The 18,937-nt window shown below is 44.3% G+C and overlaps 1 protein-coding gene across 2 annotated transcripts in view; it reads left to right on the top strand.

Annotated features, from left to right (window-relative positions):
• Positions 1-4,552: 4,552 nt before the first annotated feature.
• The window catches only part of SH3PXD2A (SH3 and PX domains 2A), a 259,093-nt gene continuing 244,708 nt past the window's right edge, over positions 4,553-18,937 (top strand). The window contains exons 1-3 of one of the 2 annotated variants that reach the window (XM_081006148.1): positions 4,553-4,702; positions 4,873-5,000; positions 8,544-8,817. In XM_081006148.1, coding sequence (XP_080862274.1) covers positions 8,746-8,817 — 72 coding nt within the window. In that variant the 5' untranslated portion in view covers positions 4,553-4,702; positions 4,873-5,000; positions 8,544-8,745. Of the gene's footprint in view, positions 4,703-4,872; positions 5,001-5,171; positions 8,818-18,937 lie in introns of those variants that run through there. The other variant, XM_081006151.1, reaches the window with a different exon arrangement.

Here is an 18,937-nt window from a genome sequence, read left to right as displayed (position 1 = left end):
CAACACCTCTGAGCCCAGATGCTAAGCCAGCAGGACCGTAGCATATTTTTCAGAATGCTTCACAAAGGCTTGGGGTTTTATTCACTTAGTTGAAATTTTGAGTCACTTTATCTTACGAAGCTCAGCACTTGTTGGAATATCTTAATCATGCAGAAACCATTACTATGGGACAAGTGTGTTCTTGCTGTCCTTATATGGCATACTGTAGAGTTAGTGCAGGACTGGGGACTGGGCATGAAAAATACTTCCTTATAGTGGTGATCTCTGTTGATTGGGGCACCCAGTATTAGTGAATCAGAATTTTTTCTAGTCTTTGAGCTTCTTTTGACTAAATCAAGATTCTTGCATGTCTAGCATTGCAATTGTGGCAGTCATAGATAACACAGCAGCGGAGTAAGAGGGAAGAAGGAAATGGGAAATTGTGATTTCTACAGAAGGCATCTCATGCCAAGGTAGAAAGCATTCTGTCAAGGTTATGGATAATGCTATCTCTTATTGCATAGCAGAGCCTAACTCCCAGTCGTGTATTATCAGATGAATGGGATTAGAGCCTTTTTGTCATAGTGAGTCAGAGTTTCATTTCCTAGCCGGAGTGCATTTTAAATAATGATCTATGAACATATACACCTTGGCAAGGTACTTGACATGTTCCAGTTCCATTAATGGGTTTAGCAAAAGAAAAAGTTGCTGGCCTCATATGGAAATGATCTGACCATCATTGGCTGGTTTGTATAAAGACACGCACACAAACACACATGAGTTTGAAAATCTTTGGTTGACAGGTGCTGTTATCCTGAACGTGTTGTGTTGTGCTGGTTTTGCTGATACAGAGTGTGTTTATCTGTCCCTTTCACTCCCTCTGCACAATAAGGAGGCTTCAAAATGTCTGGACAAAAATAGCCACTGTGAAAGTAGCACAGTGAAGGCCTGGTTGTCCTTGTTTGTTTTCTTTCAGCTATTTCCTGATCAAGTTCTCAATTTACAAGTCAAGAAGTTTCAGGCTGCCAGCATTGCAAAGACCACCTGAAATATAGAAAGAAGGGGGCACAGGCACACAATAGATGCTTGTGATCAGAATGGAGCTTGGATAAACCAGCACATTCCCTCCCATGGGTTGCCCTCATTTACAAATGTGTTGTTTTTCTTCCCTTACAGTTTCCTCCTGCAGTGAGCAGTTGAGATGTAGTTTCCTCCTGCAGTGAGCAGTTGAGATGTACCTTAGCGTTTACAATTGGAACATGGTGGCTAGCTTTCCTCTCTAAAGCTTTGTGCATTGGATCTCTTGACCGGTTTTCAGTTCACTCATCAATAAATTCTACCAATATTTTCAAAGGTTGTGGGGGAAAGTGCATTGTTACCCTTAATGTATCTTCCTCCCACATGCAAAGATGTCCACACACTAGAGGAACTTTGAAAAAGGGGATAGAGGTGCTCATCTTACTGAGCATCACAATAACTTTGTAAGGCTAGCAAAAAAAAATAATATTCCCATTTCTTGTTATTCCTCCCCTATTTTACAGATGAAGAGGTCAGATTCATCAGATTCAATTTTCAAAGAGATGAGATCTCACTGCATTTAAAGTAAGCTCTAGCCTAGCCTTCCCTTCAAAGCAAATCCTGGGTTTACCTTAGACCCAAGGTTCATATGCGTGTCTTGTTTTTGTTTTGTTAATCTAAGGTAGCCATCTCTTTCTCTGTTCTCATTGGGGTGGTCAAATTCTTAGGTCTGGTTTGGATATCTGGGGTTTCCTCTTGATCCATAGTTTGTGCTTTTAAAATAATGTTATAGGAACATGATTACCGTATTTTTCCCTCTATAACACGCAGATTTTTTCTCCTAAAAAGTAAGGGGAAATGTCTGTGCGTGTTATTGAGCGAATGTGTGGTCCCTGGAGCCGACAGGCGCGAGTGAAGGCAAAAATCAGGCAAATATCAATCGTCCGGAAAAGGGAAGCCTTGAAAAGAGGAAGCTGCTGCTTTCCTGCATTCTGCCTCAGGGTCTTACTTCCCACCCGCTTCTGTTTGTTACTGTGTTTGCTCAAACGGAACAAAGAGCAGAGAAAACCCCTCCCCTCCAGGCAAGCAGAGGGGAAAGCAGAGCGTCCTTCCTTCTAATTCGTCTCGTGCTCCGGTGCTGCAACATGCAGGTGGGGGAGAGAGAGAGAGCTGCTTCTCCGCACACCCCTCTCGGTGCTCCTTGTCCCTTCTATGTTTTTCCTTCCCTCCCCACTTAAAACGTGGTTACAAAGCACGGATCCACATGGATCCTCAGGATCTTTGCATTGGGTCACCCCAAATTCACCATCAGATCACATAGCAATGATCTGATGCAAAAACAGGGCTGCAATGGTGCAAAAACGTGGTTACAAAGCACGGATCCACATGGATCCTCAGAATCTTTGCATAGGGTCACCCCAAATTCACCATCAGATCACATAGCATATCCATGGCTACAGCCTGCACCAAAAAAATCACGCACCCACTGTTGCCTGGGGCTGCAATGGTGCAAAAACGTGGTTACAAAGCATGGATCCACATGGATCCTCAGGATCTTTGCATTGGGTCACCCCAAATTCACCATCAGATCACATAGCATGTCCATGGCTACAGCCTGCACCAAAAAAAATCACGCACCCACTGTTGCCTGGGGCTGCAATGGTACAAAAACATGGTTACAAAGCATGGATCCTCAGGATGTTTGCATAGGGTCACCCCAAATTTACCATCAGATCACATAGCGTGTCCATGGCTACAGCCTGCACCAAAAAAATCATGCACCCATTGTTGCCTGGGGCTGCAATGGTGCAAAAACGTGGTTACAAAGCACAGATCCACATGGATTCTCAGGATCTTTGCATTGGGCTACCCCAAACTCACCGTCAAATCACACGTCTGTGGCCACAGCATGAAGCACAAAAATGATACATCCACTGTTTCATTCAGATTTTTTTTTCTTGTTTTCCTCCTCTAAAAACTATGTGCGTGTTATGGTCAGGTGCGTGTTATCGAGCGAAAAATACAGTATTTTTTTTTTTTTTGCAGGGGGGCTGAACATTGTGTAACTGTGAAAGTAACCTAATTGGTTAATACAAGGCATCAAGGAAAACACTGAATTATTTTCAGAAACTGGGGATAGACATTCCTATGTTTTCATGTGATTGTTCCCTCTATCAACTGATCACCTATCTGAGCCAACTGACACACGAGTTATTGTGATGCACTAACCAATGAGAAGGAACCTCACCTATGCTAAGTATCCTGTGAATATCACATAAAACCTAGTGTGGAAATCTATTGTATATGTCCCAGGGTGATCCATAAGACAGCAGCAGCCTCCAGTTTTAGTATAAACCATTTCCCTCAACCTTTACCTTTTTTAATGTATACTGTAGTGGTTTGTGACTAGTGCTGTGCTTAACATCTGCCTTCCAATTTTCTGCCTTTTTATCTAGACATATTGCAATTTCTGTACCCTTTTTATGAGTGCAGGGTGTTACATTGTTGCAAGGTGACTCGAGGTGTGTTTTTCTTTCCAGTAAACTGTTATCCAACACATTGCAGCCTCCCTGGATGCCCACAGTTCCTGATCGGGGGGAAAATGCATAGGAGGGTGTCTTCCACTGAGCTTGAACTGAAGCTTGGGCACCTGGGAAGTCTGTAGAGTGCGGACCACTGATTATTTTGTTGAATTAAAAAAAGGACAATCACAAATATCCCTTGACCACCTCAAAAGCATAGAGATAAAAAACTTGCACCCTACCCACAAGAATTTCACAAGCTTTCTCTCCCCTTAGATACCTTTCAAACACAATTTATTTTCTAATTGAAGAAAAATGTGGGAGAAAATTTTGGTATGACCCCCCTCTTTATTTGCACAACTCTCTGTAGTGCTTTTCACCGAAAGCATTCCAAAGGAGCCATCTACATAAAAATCAGTGTCTTGAAGTCTGTTTATGCAGGGTTTGAATATAGGCCATGTAATCATTTTCTCCCCGCAGAAATTATTCTATGTGTGATTATCACTGTTGCTAGTTGTATATCCTTGTTTGTAATTTGCCATAGTAATTCGGCTGTTGGCAGTGATACTTGCTACATATTTCCTATGTAGGGTGGGATTCCACCCTATTGCTAATTGCAATGCCATTTTCTGCAATGCACTTCATGTCATCCCATGAAGTAAGGACTGCTCGTGCCATTATTTGATTTAATGTTGTGCTGGTTTGCTTTTTTATTGCTTTGTTTATATTTCATGTTAAATATTTTATTGGGTTACAAAAGTACATACATAGTCTCTATTTTCAGATCATAAAGTCCTTTCTACAGATCAGTTATATTCAATGTGAGACATGAATGTTTTATACAGTATAAGGGTTTATTTTTCATGTTGTCCCCCATTCTGGGATTGATTTAATGAAGAGTGGGTTTAAAGTCACCTAATTAAAGGAAATTACATTTGCACTTAGGGAAATGGCTCCCACAAAGTCAGTCTTGAGTTTCTGTATATTCCAAAAGATATTGTAATATTTTAATCTATATGCGTGACTCCTTCCAGAAACCATCAATGGCAATATTCCAGAATATAGCGGAGTTCTGTGGCAGTCATTGGGCATGTCTAATTAGCATCAACTGAAACACTTTACTTATTTGCACACACAGTATACTCACTGATACGTATCACAGAAGTGCCAAGTGCCCATAAAAGGTAAATATAAAGTTGATAGTGGATAGAGTGGAGTTCGACATCACAGTACCCAATAGATGCATACTGACCTCTTATTTGGGTGCTCCTGATAGAATTAGCATGATTGTTGAGCTTGCTCCTGTGAATCATGCACCTTGAGCATCATAACTCTTATTTGTCTTTTCTTCCAGGCTAAACATGCCCATCTCCTCCAAACTCTCCTCCTCAGACGCCAAGTCCCTCACCATCTTTGACACCCTTCTCTGGACATGGCCTAGTTTGTTGGTATCCTCCTTAGACTGGACACAGTTGACGTGAGGTATGACCAAAGCAGAATAGAGTGGTGCCATTGCTTTTCATGCTTTTGTTGACACAGCTTAAATTGTAGTCAACTTTTTAGCTGTTGCCAAGGACGTTAGGTCTTTAAAAGGATTCAAAGCACAGGTCCATGACATAGATTTGCACAAAAGTTTTATTTCCTAAGTTATATACATGTATGTAATTTTAGGTCTACTTTCAGAGGGAAGGGAAAAGGGCAGAAGACCTGAAGTGTGCAAAAGACCCAGGGCTCAGCTCCCCCAGATCACCTAACAATGCCCTAGACTTGCATAGCATTGCTAGCTCATGTAGAGACAGTAGCTTACTAAAAGCCCTTGTTCCTTTTTTCTGAACTTATTGCTGTGAAGCCAAGTGTCACCAGTCTTACACTTGTGCACCATTTTGGTAATTTTACCTTTTGGAGCTAAAACGGTAAATTCCTTTTTCTGCTATTGTAAGTTAATTTCACCTGCTCAGCATGATATGCAAGAGTTGGTCATCTTTTTTTTCATGCAGACAACATATTATTCCTTAGCACTTCAGTCCTAGTAACATTGTGCCCTGCTTGAGATTTTTTCATTCTCTTGCAAGCACAACTCATTATCGACGTCTGAGCTACAGTGGCAGCTGTTCCATTAGGATGAATGTGGCACTGCCCCACCAGCCTAAGTCTGCCCTCAGCCAGCCCTCCCCTACCCATCTGCCTGCCTTCTAACTTAACAACTAGTCTAGGGGGTGGCATTGCCTGTCAGCTTCCTCCTCCTTGGTCTCGGTGTTGCCCTTGCAGAACTCAACAGGGAGGAGGATAAGATTGAAATTAGGTATCACTACCTCCATTGGCTCTGGCTCCACCTGCTGCTGGCCTCCCTACCTTCTGCCTTACCAGCCCCACTGGGCACCAGCCACTAACGATGATAAAGACAATAAGATTGATTTGGGTGTGGGTGCAGAACTAACACATGCTATGCCTTCTGAAAAAACCAAGCAAAACATGAAAATCCTAAAGTAGCCTTTTTTTTCAGTTCTCAACTACAAGACACCGCAGCACTGAAAGTTACTTTGGCTATGTTGCAGCCAGCTTGTTACTGAATAGCTAGCAGGTTGATATCAGAATAAAGAGTATATGGCAATTAGTCATGAATCCCCTTTATTACTACCTGTGGTTTTCAGAGGGCTGTCTTATTCTGTTGGGCAGCCTCATCTGAAATCCACAAGGAATACATATTGAGATTCCAGTTGCTTTATACAAGGGGTGTTGTTGTTTAGTCGTTTAGTTGTGTCCGACTCTTCGTGACCCCATGGACCAGAGCACACCAGGCACTCCTGTCTTCCACTGCTTCCTGCAGTTTGGTCAAACTCATGCTGGTAGCTTCGAGAACACTGTCCAACCATCTCGTCCTCTCTCGTCCCCTTCTCCTTGTGCCCGCCATCTTTCCCAACATTCCAGGGAGTCTTCTCTTCTCATGAGGTGGCCAAAGTATTGGAGCCTCAGCTTTGGGATCTGTCCTTCCAGTGAGCACTCAGGGCTGATTTCCTTAAAAATGGATAGGTTTGATCTTCTTGCAGTCCATGGGACTCTCAAGAGTCTCCTCCAGCACCATAATTTAAAAGCATCAATTCTTCGGCAATCAGCCTTCTTTATGGTCCAGCTCTCACTTCCATACATCACTATTGGGAAAAGCATAGTTAAAACTATGCGGACCTTTGTTGGCAAGGTGATGTCTCTGCTTTTTAACATGCTGTTTAGGTTTGTCATTGCTTTTCTCCCGAGAAGCAGGCGTCTTTTAATTTCGTGACTGCTCTTCACCATCTGCAGTGATCATGGAACCCAAGAAGTAAAATCTCTCACTGCCTCCATTTCTTCCCCTTCTATTTGCCAGGAGGTGATGGGACCAGTGGCCATGATCTTAGTTTTTTTGATGTTGGGCTTCAGACCATATTTATACAAGGGGTTGTTGTTGTTGTTTAGTCGTTTCCGACTCTTCGTGACCCCATGGACCAGAGCACGCCAGACACTCCTGTCTTCCACTGCCTCCCGCAGTTATACAAGGGGTAGAGGGGTGCAAATCAAGCAATGAGCAAGTTAAATAGTCCATGTTAGGAATGTGAATTAACATGCAAGTAAAGGTGGAGTTTCGAAAGCAGTAGGATGGCACCTTGTAGGTCTCCTTCCAGCAACACCTGCAGCTGAGCTGGTGCCAAACATATTGCTCTGCTTTCGTTTGGACCACATTAGCAAGGCTGAGACAGGGGTCTTGTCTTGTCATCTGAACAGCCTAGGACTGCCCACACACTGCCCAGCCTTGCACCCCAGGGAGGTCACATCGGTGCTGCTAACTTTGACTTCACCCCTGGAGGCTCTTGGGACACTTGGATGCCAGCAACAAGGGAGGGGGGGATTGGGGGGGCAGTAGCAATGCAGGCCCAAGTGCAGACCCTTATTAGGGCTGCTAACCTAACCACGTCTAATTAGGAGTCGGCCCCAAAGAATTCAATCGGGTTTACTCCCAGGTAAATGGGAGTTGATTGCACCCTAATCTCCCTTCCACTCGCCAGCCTCCAGCCCAAGAACAGCAGTCCCCAAAGGGAGCCGGTTGTTCCGTCTTCTTAGAGAGATCTGTTTCTAGAGGAGATCTCCTCTGCCTTTCTTTTCTCGCCCGTCCCCGGGGAACTTCTCCCCACCCCGCAGCGGCTCGCAAAGTCGTTATTTCTGAAGGGGGCGGAGCCGCCCGGGCCAAGCTTCCTCGGCCGCCCAGCGCCCCCTCGGGGCTTGGGCGTGGAGAGGTGATCGCCCACTCCCCTTTCGGATCTCCTGTCCGGGGGAAGACCGGGCCCCCTCCTCCCCTCCGCGGGCGGCAAGCAGAGCCCAGCCCTCCTGCCTCCCGACCGGCCGCCCCCTCCTCCTCCTCCTCCAGCCCCTCGCCTTGTTCCGCGCGGAGTGCAGATCGCGGCAGCAGGAGGCGAAGCCGAGAAGGCAGGGGAAGGGAGCTTCGCGCCCAGCCGCTCGCTCGCCTCTGCCCGAGCCGGCCCGCCGCCTTCTGCCTGCCTCCTCCTTCCTTCCTTCCCCCGGGGCGGCTGCAGCAGAAGCAGCAGCAGCTGCACCAAGGAGCGTTGCCAAGGATCCGCCGCTGTTGGGCACGAAGCGGGGGCCGAAGAGAACCGCTCAGCGGCGACTCGGGTGTAGGGACGAGGGAAAAGGAGGCAGGCAGGCATATAGACACACGAGCACGCGGGACACCGCGCCGGGGATCCGTACAGGGACTGCAAAACTTGATCCGCCTTTAGGAGGAGGAAGGGGGGACTGAATAGAGACTCCCTCCCATCCATATAAACGCAGCCTTGGACCAGAAGGAATCCCCTTAGTCCCACCAGAATATAAGAGCCGAGCTCTTTTGAAAGTGACCGAAGACCATTTCTGCCCTTTCCTCCCTCCCAGGGCCAAGGGGAGGATCGTGAGCGGTGTGACCAGGCTCTCCAAGATTGGTGCATACATACATACATATATATATATATATATACTTGAGGACATCTCCTTCTGTTGAAGCTTGGGGAAGTTTTGCTTCTCTTCTGGTGCCAGCAACGAAGAAAAGAAAAAAGGGGAGAGAGAGAGAGAAGGGAAGGCACCAGCTTCCTAGGAAATCCTTCTTGAGCGCCAAGGAGCCATCCTGAAAGAATAAGCACACTCATCATAATACAAGGATACATCTGGACTCAGTTTGCATTTCCTGGTTTTCCTGGGGACGAAGATGCTGTCCTACAGCGTGCTGGATGCTAATGTGGTGGACGTGGAAAAAAGGCGAAACCCATCCAAGCATTATGTGAGTACATAGATGGGGGCTGAATAATGCTTGTATGGGAGGGGGGTGCCATTAATGTCCAATTGTGGCAAGGCAAGGCTGCATGTCCTGGCAATGGGTGTCATCCTTGAAGCATTTTACAAGGCTGGCTGTTTGGGTTTGCAAAGAGCCAGAGAAATGATTTGGAAAGTGAAGTGGGTGGGATAGGGTTTCTGAGTGTGTGCTGTGCCCCACTGGTGAACTTTATGAAGCACCTTTACCACCAAGGAAGAAGGTGAGCATAGGGGGTTTTGCAAGCATTTCAATTTGGCGCAATCGTGTCTCTCGGGTGCAGTGTTGTGTAACATAGCCTATATAAGAAGGACACTCGTTTGGAACAGGCTGCACCTTCCCAGGTGGTCTGAAAAGCACACAGGATGAGTATATGGGTGTTGTTTTGTTTTGTTTTTAAAGAGCTCTTCTCATTCAATTTAAAATCAGTTTTGCAGGCTGTTTTAAACAATCCTGCTGCAAACAAAGTTCCTCTGCCACATCCTTGCTTGTTTTTGATGCGCATTGGTAGCATGCTAGGATTTGGGTGGAGTGTTTGGTGCAGGACAGACATGAACTAGACTAGATGATGCTTAGCTCCTCTCCAGCCCTGAGTCTATAATGGCAGTCCCAGTTTATTCATGCACAAGAATGTTGCCCTCTGGTCAAATTGGCTGACCATTTTTTGCCCTTTCTGTGGAGCAGGAGGCACATGTTGTGTTATTTTGAGCCATCTGGGCTTGTCTGACCCAACTTATTATTTTGACCTGGATGCACATTTGGCAGGGGTGTCCCTCAGTTCCTCATAAACATTCAGTTCTGCTATTCTGGAAGACTGCTTACATTCTCCTGCCCCTGACCTGAGCCTTAGAGGGCTTTTGCACATTGGAGCAAAAGGTAGACTTGAACTTTCCTATCTTCCCATTAATGTAGGGATGTCCACATGATGCCCTCCCCATTCCAGTGTTGCCCTGAACCTTCCATCCTTTTAATACAGGTGTTTTTTTAAACCCTTGGAAAGTCTGAAATGATCAGGATGGAGAAACACCTGCATGTAGCGGGGAGAGGTCCAGGAAAACATTGGGATGGGGATGAAGTCTTGTAGGTGCACCTATGTTAATGGGGAGACAGGTAGGTGCAAATCCAAGCCCGCAGAAAGACAGTGGTTAGGGCATTTCTTCCCAGAGCATTTTGGAATAGCTGTTTAAGGACCTTGACTTTTTCCTAGGTGGGTGTCCCATTTTCTCTGTTATGCTTTATTGGCAAAATTCTTAGCTTGACTTTCTCATTAGAGATCCAAGGCAGTGACCATATATGAACTCTCGGTTTCTTCTCTTTAGCTGAGCCAGCTCAATCAATGTGCAGTGCTGGTTGTGCTCCTGTGCGGTGCAGGCCAGGACACGAACATAGTCACTGCAGGACAAACCTCAGTGAAAAGATCCAAAGAGGATGAAAATGTTAGTTGCTATGACATGGGACAAACTGAGGGCCATATATGCTTTCAGATCTATTCGCCCCAATATTTGAAAGTACCAAGGGTGGTAAATCTGTTATCCTATCCTTGCCAGTAGGTAAGGACTATATATTTTAGGTTAATTCTCATAGGGTGATATTCTACTAATCAGTGCATGGATTTATGGGCAGTAGGACTTTCATGTTTTCCCAACCCTGTGCTCTCTCAACAGCCTCCCAAAATCTCCTCCAGAGGGTTGGGGGAACCCCTAGAAGAGATTTAGGAGACATGCGGGGGGGGGGGAGATGCAAGCAGAAATAATTTCATGGATGAAACAATTGCCTTAATGCCATGTTGCACTCCACCTATAATATTTTCATGGAACTCCAAACTCTGTTTTGGATGTGGGCGAAATGTCTGGCGAAATGTTTTGCTGGAGCTGTATACTATTTTGCTGGTGTTCCATACCTACAATTTCCCACCAGCTTTGACTACTGAACACAAGCTGGTAACTGAGCACCAGAGAATAACTTTCCCCTTCCAACTGTTCACTGACAGGTATCAAGGGAATTTGATTAATCCTACAGATTTCAACACTAAACTTTGTCATGTTGTCATCATCCGTTTTGAACGGAAGTGAAATAGTAGATGAGGCAAGGAGTAATCACAGCCTTGGAGAAGGACAAAAAGGCAGGAGTTCTTGCGTCAGTCCTGACAGCCAAGTCATGCATAAGAGTGGATATAAAGAGCATTATTAGTATTGGCATCTTTCTCCATATTTCTGCCAAGGACCCTGTAGAAGTAGCCTATCAGATGTGCAGCTTGCTTTTTGTGAATTCAACCTTAAATGACATTATTTTTCACAAGGTTCAGTTTGCCAAGTTAACCAGGATCAATTTGTAATCTTGTTCATTTTAAAGCTCAGCTTTGCTCCAGACAGCAAAACGTATTGGGCTGGTATTACCACCAGTGTTTCAGAAGACGTTCTCTTAAATTGAAAACTGCTGGTGTAAGGGAAGGGCTTTTCTGATTATTAGGCTAAAAGTATATCTAGCCAAGCATTCTGCTTCACACATTGACTAACCAGAAAACCCACTAACCACACAACAAGGTCATAGCTGGCTCCTCCTATTGTGCTTCCCCGGTAGACTGCCACTAAATTTAAAGGTTCTATTAGTCTTGGCAAATCACTACTGGTAGACTTATTCTCCGTGAATATAGCTGATCTCTCCTTAAAACAATTGAAGCCAGTGGCTATCACTTGTCTACTCTTTGCTCTAAGAACTAAAATGCATAACATATTCAGCAGTTATGATACAAGATGCAATGCCAGCCATAGAAGTGAACGAGGACAAAGGGTGGTATTATGTCATACAGTTGTTCAGTTATTTGGTAGTTTGTGCCATAGACAGCGAGTATTGTGGGTGATATTCACATATCTGGGTATAAGTATGAGACAATTCTGTGTCACACTGGGTGCTATCAGATTGTGTTCTTATCTACCCTTACCTGGAAGTAAGCATGTTAATAGTCAGTTGGACTGACTTTTAAAATGTTTACAGTTTGAGATCCTTCAAGTTCAAAGCAAGTATTTTTCATGTGTAAAACAAGCAAACAACCCTCAGTTATAGAGACTGAGTAACTGAATCTAGATCAGGGGTTGCTAATGCAAACCCTGTGGGTGCTAGTGTGCTCTGCCAGTACCACCTATGGCACCTGCAAAAGATTGCAGTAAATGTTCCTTCAGAAATCAGCACTGCACCAGAGACTTATTTGCTCTTCCTGCCCAGTTTGTTTGCACTAGTTCTGCTTCTCCTGTATTGGAGACACTCCCTTAAACATGTCCACATCTTATTGGTGCCTTGATTGGACACCCACCCTCCCATTTTGAGGAGAGGTGCAAAGAGCTACTCTGTAAGTGATAATGGGGTAGCCCTTTGTGTTATGCCATACCCCCATGGCAGTCATTTTGTGACTGGTGTTTGTGGCACCTTCTCAAATTCCAAAGGTGCCCACTAACCAAAAAAGGTTGGTGATGCCTGCTAGACTTGCATAATAATAATAATAATAATAATAATAATTTATTATTTATACCCCGCCCATCTGGCTGGGTTTCCCCAGCCACTCTGGGCGGCTTCCAAAAGAGTATTAAAATACTATGATACATCAAACATTAAAAGCTTCCCTAAACAGGGCTGCCTTCAGATGTCTTCTAAAAGTCTGGTAGTTGTTGTTCTCTTTGACATCTGGTGGGAGGGCGTTCCACAGGGAGGGCGCCACTACCGAGAAGGCCCTCTGCCTGGTTCCCTGTAACTTGGCTTCTCGCAGTGAGGGAACCGCCAGAAGGCCCTCGGTGCTGGACCTCAGTGTCCGGGTAGAACGATGGAGGTGGAGACGCTCCTTCAGGTATACTGGACCGAGGCCGTTTAGGGCTTTAAAGGTCAGCACCAACACTTTGAATTGTGCTCGGAAACGTACTGGGAGCCAATGTAGGTCTTTCAAGACCGGTGTTATATGGTCTCGGCGGCTGTTCCCAGTCACCAGTCTGGCTGCTGCATTCTGGATTAGTTGTAGTTTCCGGGTCACCTTCAAAGGTAGCCCCACGTAGAGCGCATTGCAGTAGTCCAAGCGGGAGATAACCAGAGCATGCACCACTCTGGCGAGGCAGTCCGCGGGCAGATAGGGTCTCAACCTACGTACCAGATGGAGCTGGTACACAGCTGCCCTGGACACGGATTTAACCTGTGCCTCCATGGACAGCTGTGAGTCCAAAATGACTCCCAGGCTGCGCACCTGGTCCTTCAGGGGCACGGTTACCCCATTCAGGACCAGGGAATCCCCCACACCTGCCCGCCTCCTGTCCCCCAGAAACAGTACTTCTGTCTTGTCAGGATTCAACCTCAATCTGTTTGCCGCCATCCATCCTCCAACCGCCTCCAGACACTCATGCTATAGGTAAAGGTACCCCTGCTCGTACGGGCCAGTCGTGACCGACTCTAGGGTTGCGCGCTCATCTCGCTCAAGAGGCCGGGAGCTGGCGCCGTCCGAAGACACTTCCGGGTCACATGGCCAGCGTGACGAAGCTGCAACTGGCGAGCCACCACCAGTGCCGCACATGGAAACACCGTTTACCTTCCTGCTATAAAGCGGTACCTATTTATCTACTTGTACTTAGGGGTGCTTTTGAACTGCTAGGTGGGCAGGAGCTGGGACCGAACGATGGGAGCTCACCCCGCAGCGGGGATTCGAACCGTCGACCTTACGATCAGCAAATCCTAGGCACTGAGGTTTTACCCACAGCGCCACCCACGTCCCAGACTTGCATGCTATACTTTTTTAAAACAACAACAACATTTGAATATTAAAGTCGAATTCTCTTGTTAATAAATGCAAATTAGATAGAAATGCTTGATTAAATTACATGTATTTTTCAGTTGTTACCAAATGGTTTTCATAATTTGGATATTAATTCCAGTGTTTGAGGTCTGGGTAAAAAAAAAAGTGGGAAAACAAGAGTGCAGAATTGTATTCATCTTTTAAATATTTCTGTGTAACCATGAGGGCCAGAAACTTGATCTTTTAGCAAAATGAAAAGTTTCGTTTTCAAAATTCCATGGCAGCAGAAAGATTCTGATTTAGTACTTACACAGATTGTTAGACTACTGCCAGTCAGAATGGGATTGTGCAATACTAACATGAGATTTGCTGTGCTCTGTTGAAAAATGTTCCTTGCTTCTACATGAATTAATGAACACTGCAATGACTTAATTAGGGCTTCTGATCCTCTCTCCCCCCCCCCCCCATCCCAACTCTCTGGAGGATGCTCTTTGATTTCCCAGACTCAGGTTGTCTGATATATCAAATCGATATTGGCTGACTGGACTCATCCAAGAGTGCTTTCATTTGCAATGTTTAACCTGATCTTCCAGATGTGTATTGAGAATGGGTGATCAAAACCCATCCACAGCCTCAGGCCAAATGCATGTACATGTATGCCTTTTCCTTGTTTCTGTGCATTAGTGCTGGCTAAGTGAATCCAGCTGCCATTATGATATTGTTCCTTTCAGGCCTTTTTCATGTGCTTTATTCAGTCTGGTTTTAAATATCTCACTGTTGCAATGTGCAAAGCTTGATTTTTAAATTTGTTTTTGCCTGTGTGGGGAAAATAAATGGTCTATGGCATTTTTCACCCAAGGTCAACATAGCAAAAGGGTTACTTTCATCTTGTTGATTGCCAGCTCTTATCTCTCACTTTCTCTTAGATGTTCGAAACCATACAGGGAGGAGCATACTTGGTTAAATATTTGCCAGTGTGATTCAGCAGTACCTAACAAAACTATACACTGAGCTCCATGATTCCAGGAGATACAGGAGACATCTCCAGCCCTAACATATGCTAAGTATGTGTAACTTAACTGCATTTGTTCACATTCATCCTTTGCCTGTTCTATAGCCACTTACCTCTTTTCTCTCTCCATTGTCAAACTTTAGATTCTAATCTCTCTGAGACAGGTCTTTTCCCTATTGTACTGGATCCAAAGATCCATGATAAGAACTCTTTTTGTGGAACACGCCTACTCACCGAAGTGGGGCAGTCTCCCCTAAACTGCTCTGTAAGGATGGAGGTGCAGGAGGCTGCAGCAAGAGGGGGAACTTCAGAAAATTGCCTCCTCTCTTCCTATGAGCCTCTGACAGATCTCAAATCCTCTCATTCATAGAAGGGGTCCTTCTGTGAATGGAACGTGTATCCAGCCTGATGATGGCATTGAATGAAAACAATAATATACCTTGAAAAATAAAGTAACACGTTAACACAGACTAGATGTTAACCTAAATACAAACACACACAAGATTTATGCACGCATGCTGCTTTCATTTTTGCTGTGCATGTGTGAAAGGCTTGTCTACTGTATCCAGACATGCTTAGAAACATTGAGCTGTATCCAGTACTATTCCAGCAAGGTTCCTCTGGTGCAGCAGGATTTTCATTTTCTCACCTCCCTACACCAGTATGCCCCCCCCCAACTGCTCTGAAGGGTCCAAAGGAAAAGAATAGGAAGTTCCATTGTACCCATGGAAGTTAGAAGGAACTTCCATGGGTACAATGGAACTTCAGTGGAGCTACAGTGTTGGATATGGCCCATTGAAATCAATGGGACTTAAATTAGTCACGACCTACTTAGGTCCCATTGGCTATCATAAGTCCCACTTATTTCAGTGGGTCTGCTCATAATTAGAGACTTAGTCCGGATTCAGCTCACTACCAGTAAATATGAAGCCTGTCTGAAGGAGACGTTGATGCATAGAGAGGACACAAGTTGCGTTCCCCAGCTCAGAACTGCTTCTTCATGTTATCATTCCTCCCAAGGCTGCCTCTGTCTATTACAGAGAAAAATAAAACTTCTTTTTCTACAAACAAAATTTGAAGAAAATTTGGGGACACCCCTCCCCCCCCACTTTGTTTGGTAATGACATTGAATGTTTGTGCATAGTTCTTAATTAAGGCAAATTTGGTGCCCAACCTTTCTAACTTTTGCTCGTATGAACACATGTTAGTTGCAGATATATTGATTGGCCAAGACATGAGATTTTTTGCCCTGGTGTTTTTAAACCATTGTTTTACAGCAACTGAAAACTAAAACCAACAATTTTGTCTCTCTTTTTCTTCCCTAGCTTAATGACTAAAAGAAATGATACATTTCAATCTCGTGTCACAACTCTTGAGTGATATCATTTGCAATCTAAAATTGTATTTCCTATTAGGTAATGATGAAACCGGCTTCAATAATGGCATTTGGTGCTCAGATGTATAGGCTGCCTTGGGAGGAAACAGCTGGCTTTTACACATTGCATAGGCTGTTTCTTTGTCAACAACCATTTTTATGTCCCTTCCTCTTCACGACCCAGTGTCCATTCAAAAGGAAACAGTTCACAGTTGGAAAGCAGGATTGCTGGAAAGCACTTAGCAATGCTGTGTTGAATGTGTGTGTAATCAAGTGCTTTGATGTGTCTCCGCAGAGCTGACTTCTTGTTTTTAGCCTCAGGCATCAATTATGTGTGAGCATAGGAAGCTGCCTTATAGTGAGTCAGACCTTGTGTCCATCTAGCTCAATACTGTCAATTGTCAGCAGCTTTTTTTCATGGTAACAGAAACAGGTCTTTCCCAGCTCAACGGTCCATAGAATTATAGAGTTGGAAGGAACCCCAAGGGTCATCTAGCCCAACCCCCTGCAATACAGGAATCTCAACTGTAGCATTCATGACAGATGACCATCCAACCTCTGTATAAAAACCTCCAAGGAAGGAGAGTCCACCACCTTCCGAGGGAGTCCATTCCACGGTTGAACAGACAGCTCTTACCATCGAAAAGTTCTTCCTGATGTTTAGTCAGAATCTCCTTTCTTAAACCTGAAGCCATTGGTTAAGTTCCTAGTCTCTGGAGCTGGAGAAAACTTCCCTGGATCTGGTCACTGTATTTCTGTTGGTGCAGACTAGAATAACATTAGCTTTTTTTGCTGCTGCATCACACTGTTGATTCATGTTAAGCTTGTGGTCTACTAACACCTCTAGATCCTTTTCACATCTACAACTGGCAAGCCAGGTGTCCCCATTTTATATTTGTGCAGCTAGTCTTCCTGTCTAAGTGTAGAACCTGACATTTGTCCCTATTGAAATTCATTTTGTTTGCGCCTAGTTCTCCAATTCGTTAAGGTCATTTTGAATCCTGATTCTGTAAGCAGGGATGGAGATCTAAAGCAGAGATGAAGAACAACCTCTGGTTGTCCAAGCGTAGTTGGACTACATCTCCCTTCATCCCCCACCCCTGGCCATGCTGGCTGGAGCTGTTGGGAAATGGAGTCCCAACAACATCTTGAAAGCTATAGGTTCTCCACCTCTGAACTAGAGAAGTAGAACAGGGTGCAGTAGGCTTATCAAGACAAATATAAGTTGTTACAAGACTGGAGCCAGGCTGTTCCCCAAAGAATAACAGTTCCCATTAAATGGGAAAAGGATCCTGAAAAAGACCTCGGAGAGTGACACTCACAGTTTCTACAGTCATAAGGCACAGCACAGTGATAAAGGGAAGTATGTTTAAATTTCATTTATTTGATTTCAGTTAAAGAGAATGAAGCCTTAAGGCTGCAGTTCTAACCCTACTTACCTGGGAGGAAGCCCAGTTCAGAAGAACTTACCAGGGTGGAAACAATTACACACCATTGCCCCCAAAAGCAGGTTGTGGAGGCGATATGTAGCAAGCATAGATTACTATTGTCACATAGTTGGATGAGTCAGGTTGGCCAGATGCAAAGGAAGAAAGGGCTGCTGCATCTTTAATGGTTTGGCAAAAGAGGGAGTTTCACCAAGCAGAGCTTGCAAGATAACCCACACTTGATTAAATTCCCTCTTCTATGCACCTAACATAAGATGACAAAATTGTTAAAATAACTTACTCTTTCTTTCTAACACAGTGATGGCCCCCCCAAAAAACCAACTAAAGTTCTGTTCAGATCTGAACTGTAGTCACCATGGTTTCCTGATCATCCATATTTTATAGAACTCACTTCCTTAGGCTTATAATGGTGATCAGTTAGATAAGCTATTTATTAAACCATGAACACAGGAATATATCTGAGAGCAAAGATAGTGAAATAAAATCCTTTGTTTAGCTTGTATCAAATGTTTTGTTCAGTGCTTCAGCTCTCGCTCTAGAAATCTGATACTTCAGAGAATGAATTTTTAAAGAAAAAGCCAAGAATACCCTAGGGGGATATTTCTTTTAAAAATTGGACCTTGAGTGTCTCTGACATGTGATACATCTCCATTCTTCTACCTGGAAAATGTATAAGGTGAATGTAGATTTTGAACTTGCAGATAAACTTTTAAAAATCATCTTTGCTGTATACAGAGTTAGAAAGTAGAATTGGTTACGATTATATTGTCTTTCTCTTGGAACATGGGAAACTTTTTTTTTTTTTTTGAATGGCAATAATAAAAGAATGCATTTGTAGTTGCACTCTGCTTAGTGTAAATGTTTAGCTTTAATGTTAAACAAAGTTATAATAAGCCAGAACATTTTTTCCTAAGTGAGTGCTCCCTTCTAGACTGGCATGGAGAAATATTATGGTGAGGCACAAACAGCTTGGGAGTAGAGAATGAAACCACTTTTAAATTACAGTGGTACCTTGGGTTACATACGCTTCAGGTTACATACACTTCAGGTTACAGACTCTGCTAACCCAGAAATAGTACCTCGGGTTAAGAACTTTGCTTCAGGATGAGAACAGAAATCGCGCTGTGGCGGCACAGCAGCAGCGGGAGGCCCCATTAGCTAAAGTGGTCTTCAGGTTAAGAACAGTTTCAGGTTAAGAATGAACCTCCTGTACAAATTAAGTACGTAACCAGAGGTACCACTGTACACTCTTGTCTCCTGTCCCCCTTTTTAAATCTCTGCTGGAGTTTTTCCACTCGGATCTTGGCATCCAGGGAATTCTTTTTTATACTGTTATTTTTTCTTGCACCCACACCCATTTTTCATAATAAATCCAAAACACCTCCAAGTACTATTTACATCAGGATCACTATAAAACAGTTGAGCACCCTCCCTCTAGCCTGAACCCAGTTCTGTTCAAGGTGTCTCAATACAGCATTTAGTTTTGG

Source organism: Podarcis pityusensis (genome assembly GCF_964106645.2).
Source record: "Podarcis pityusensis genome assembly, chromosome: 5".
Classification (NCBI taxonomy): Eukaryota; Metazoa; Chordata; class Lepidosauria; order Squamata; family Lacertidae; genus Podarcis; species Podarcis pityusensis.
This window is presented reverse-complemented; position numbering and strand designations above follow the sequence as displayed.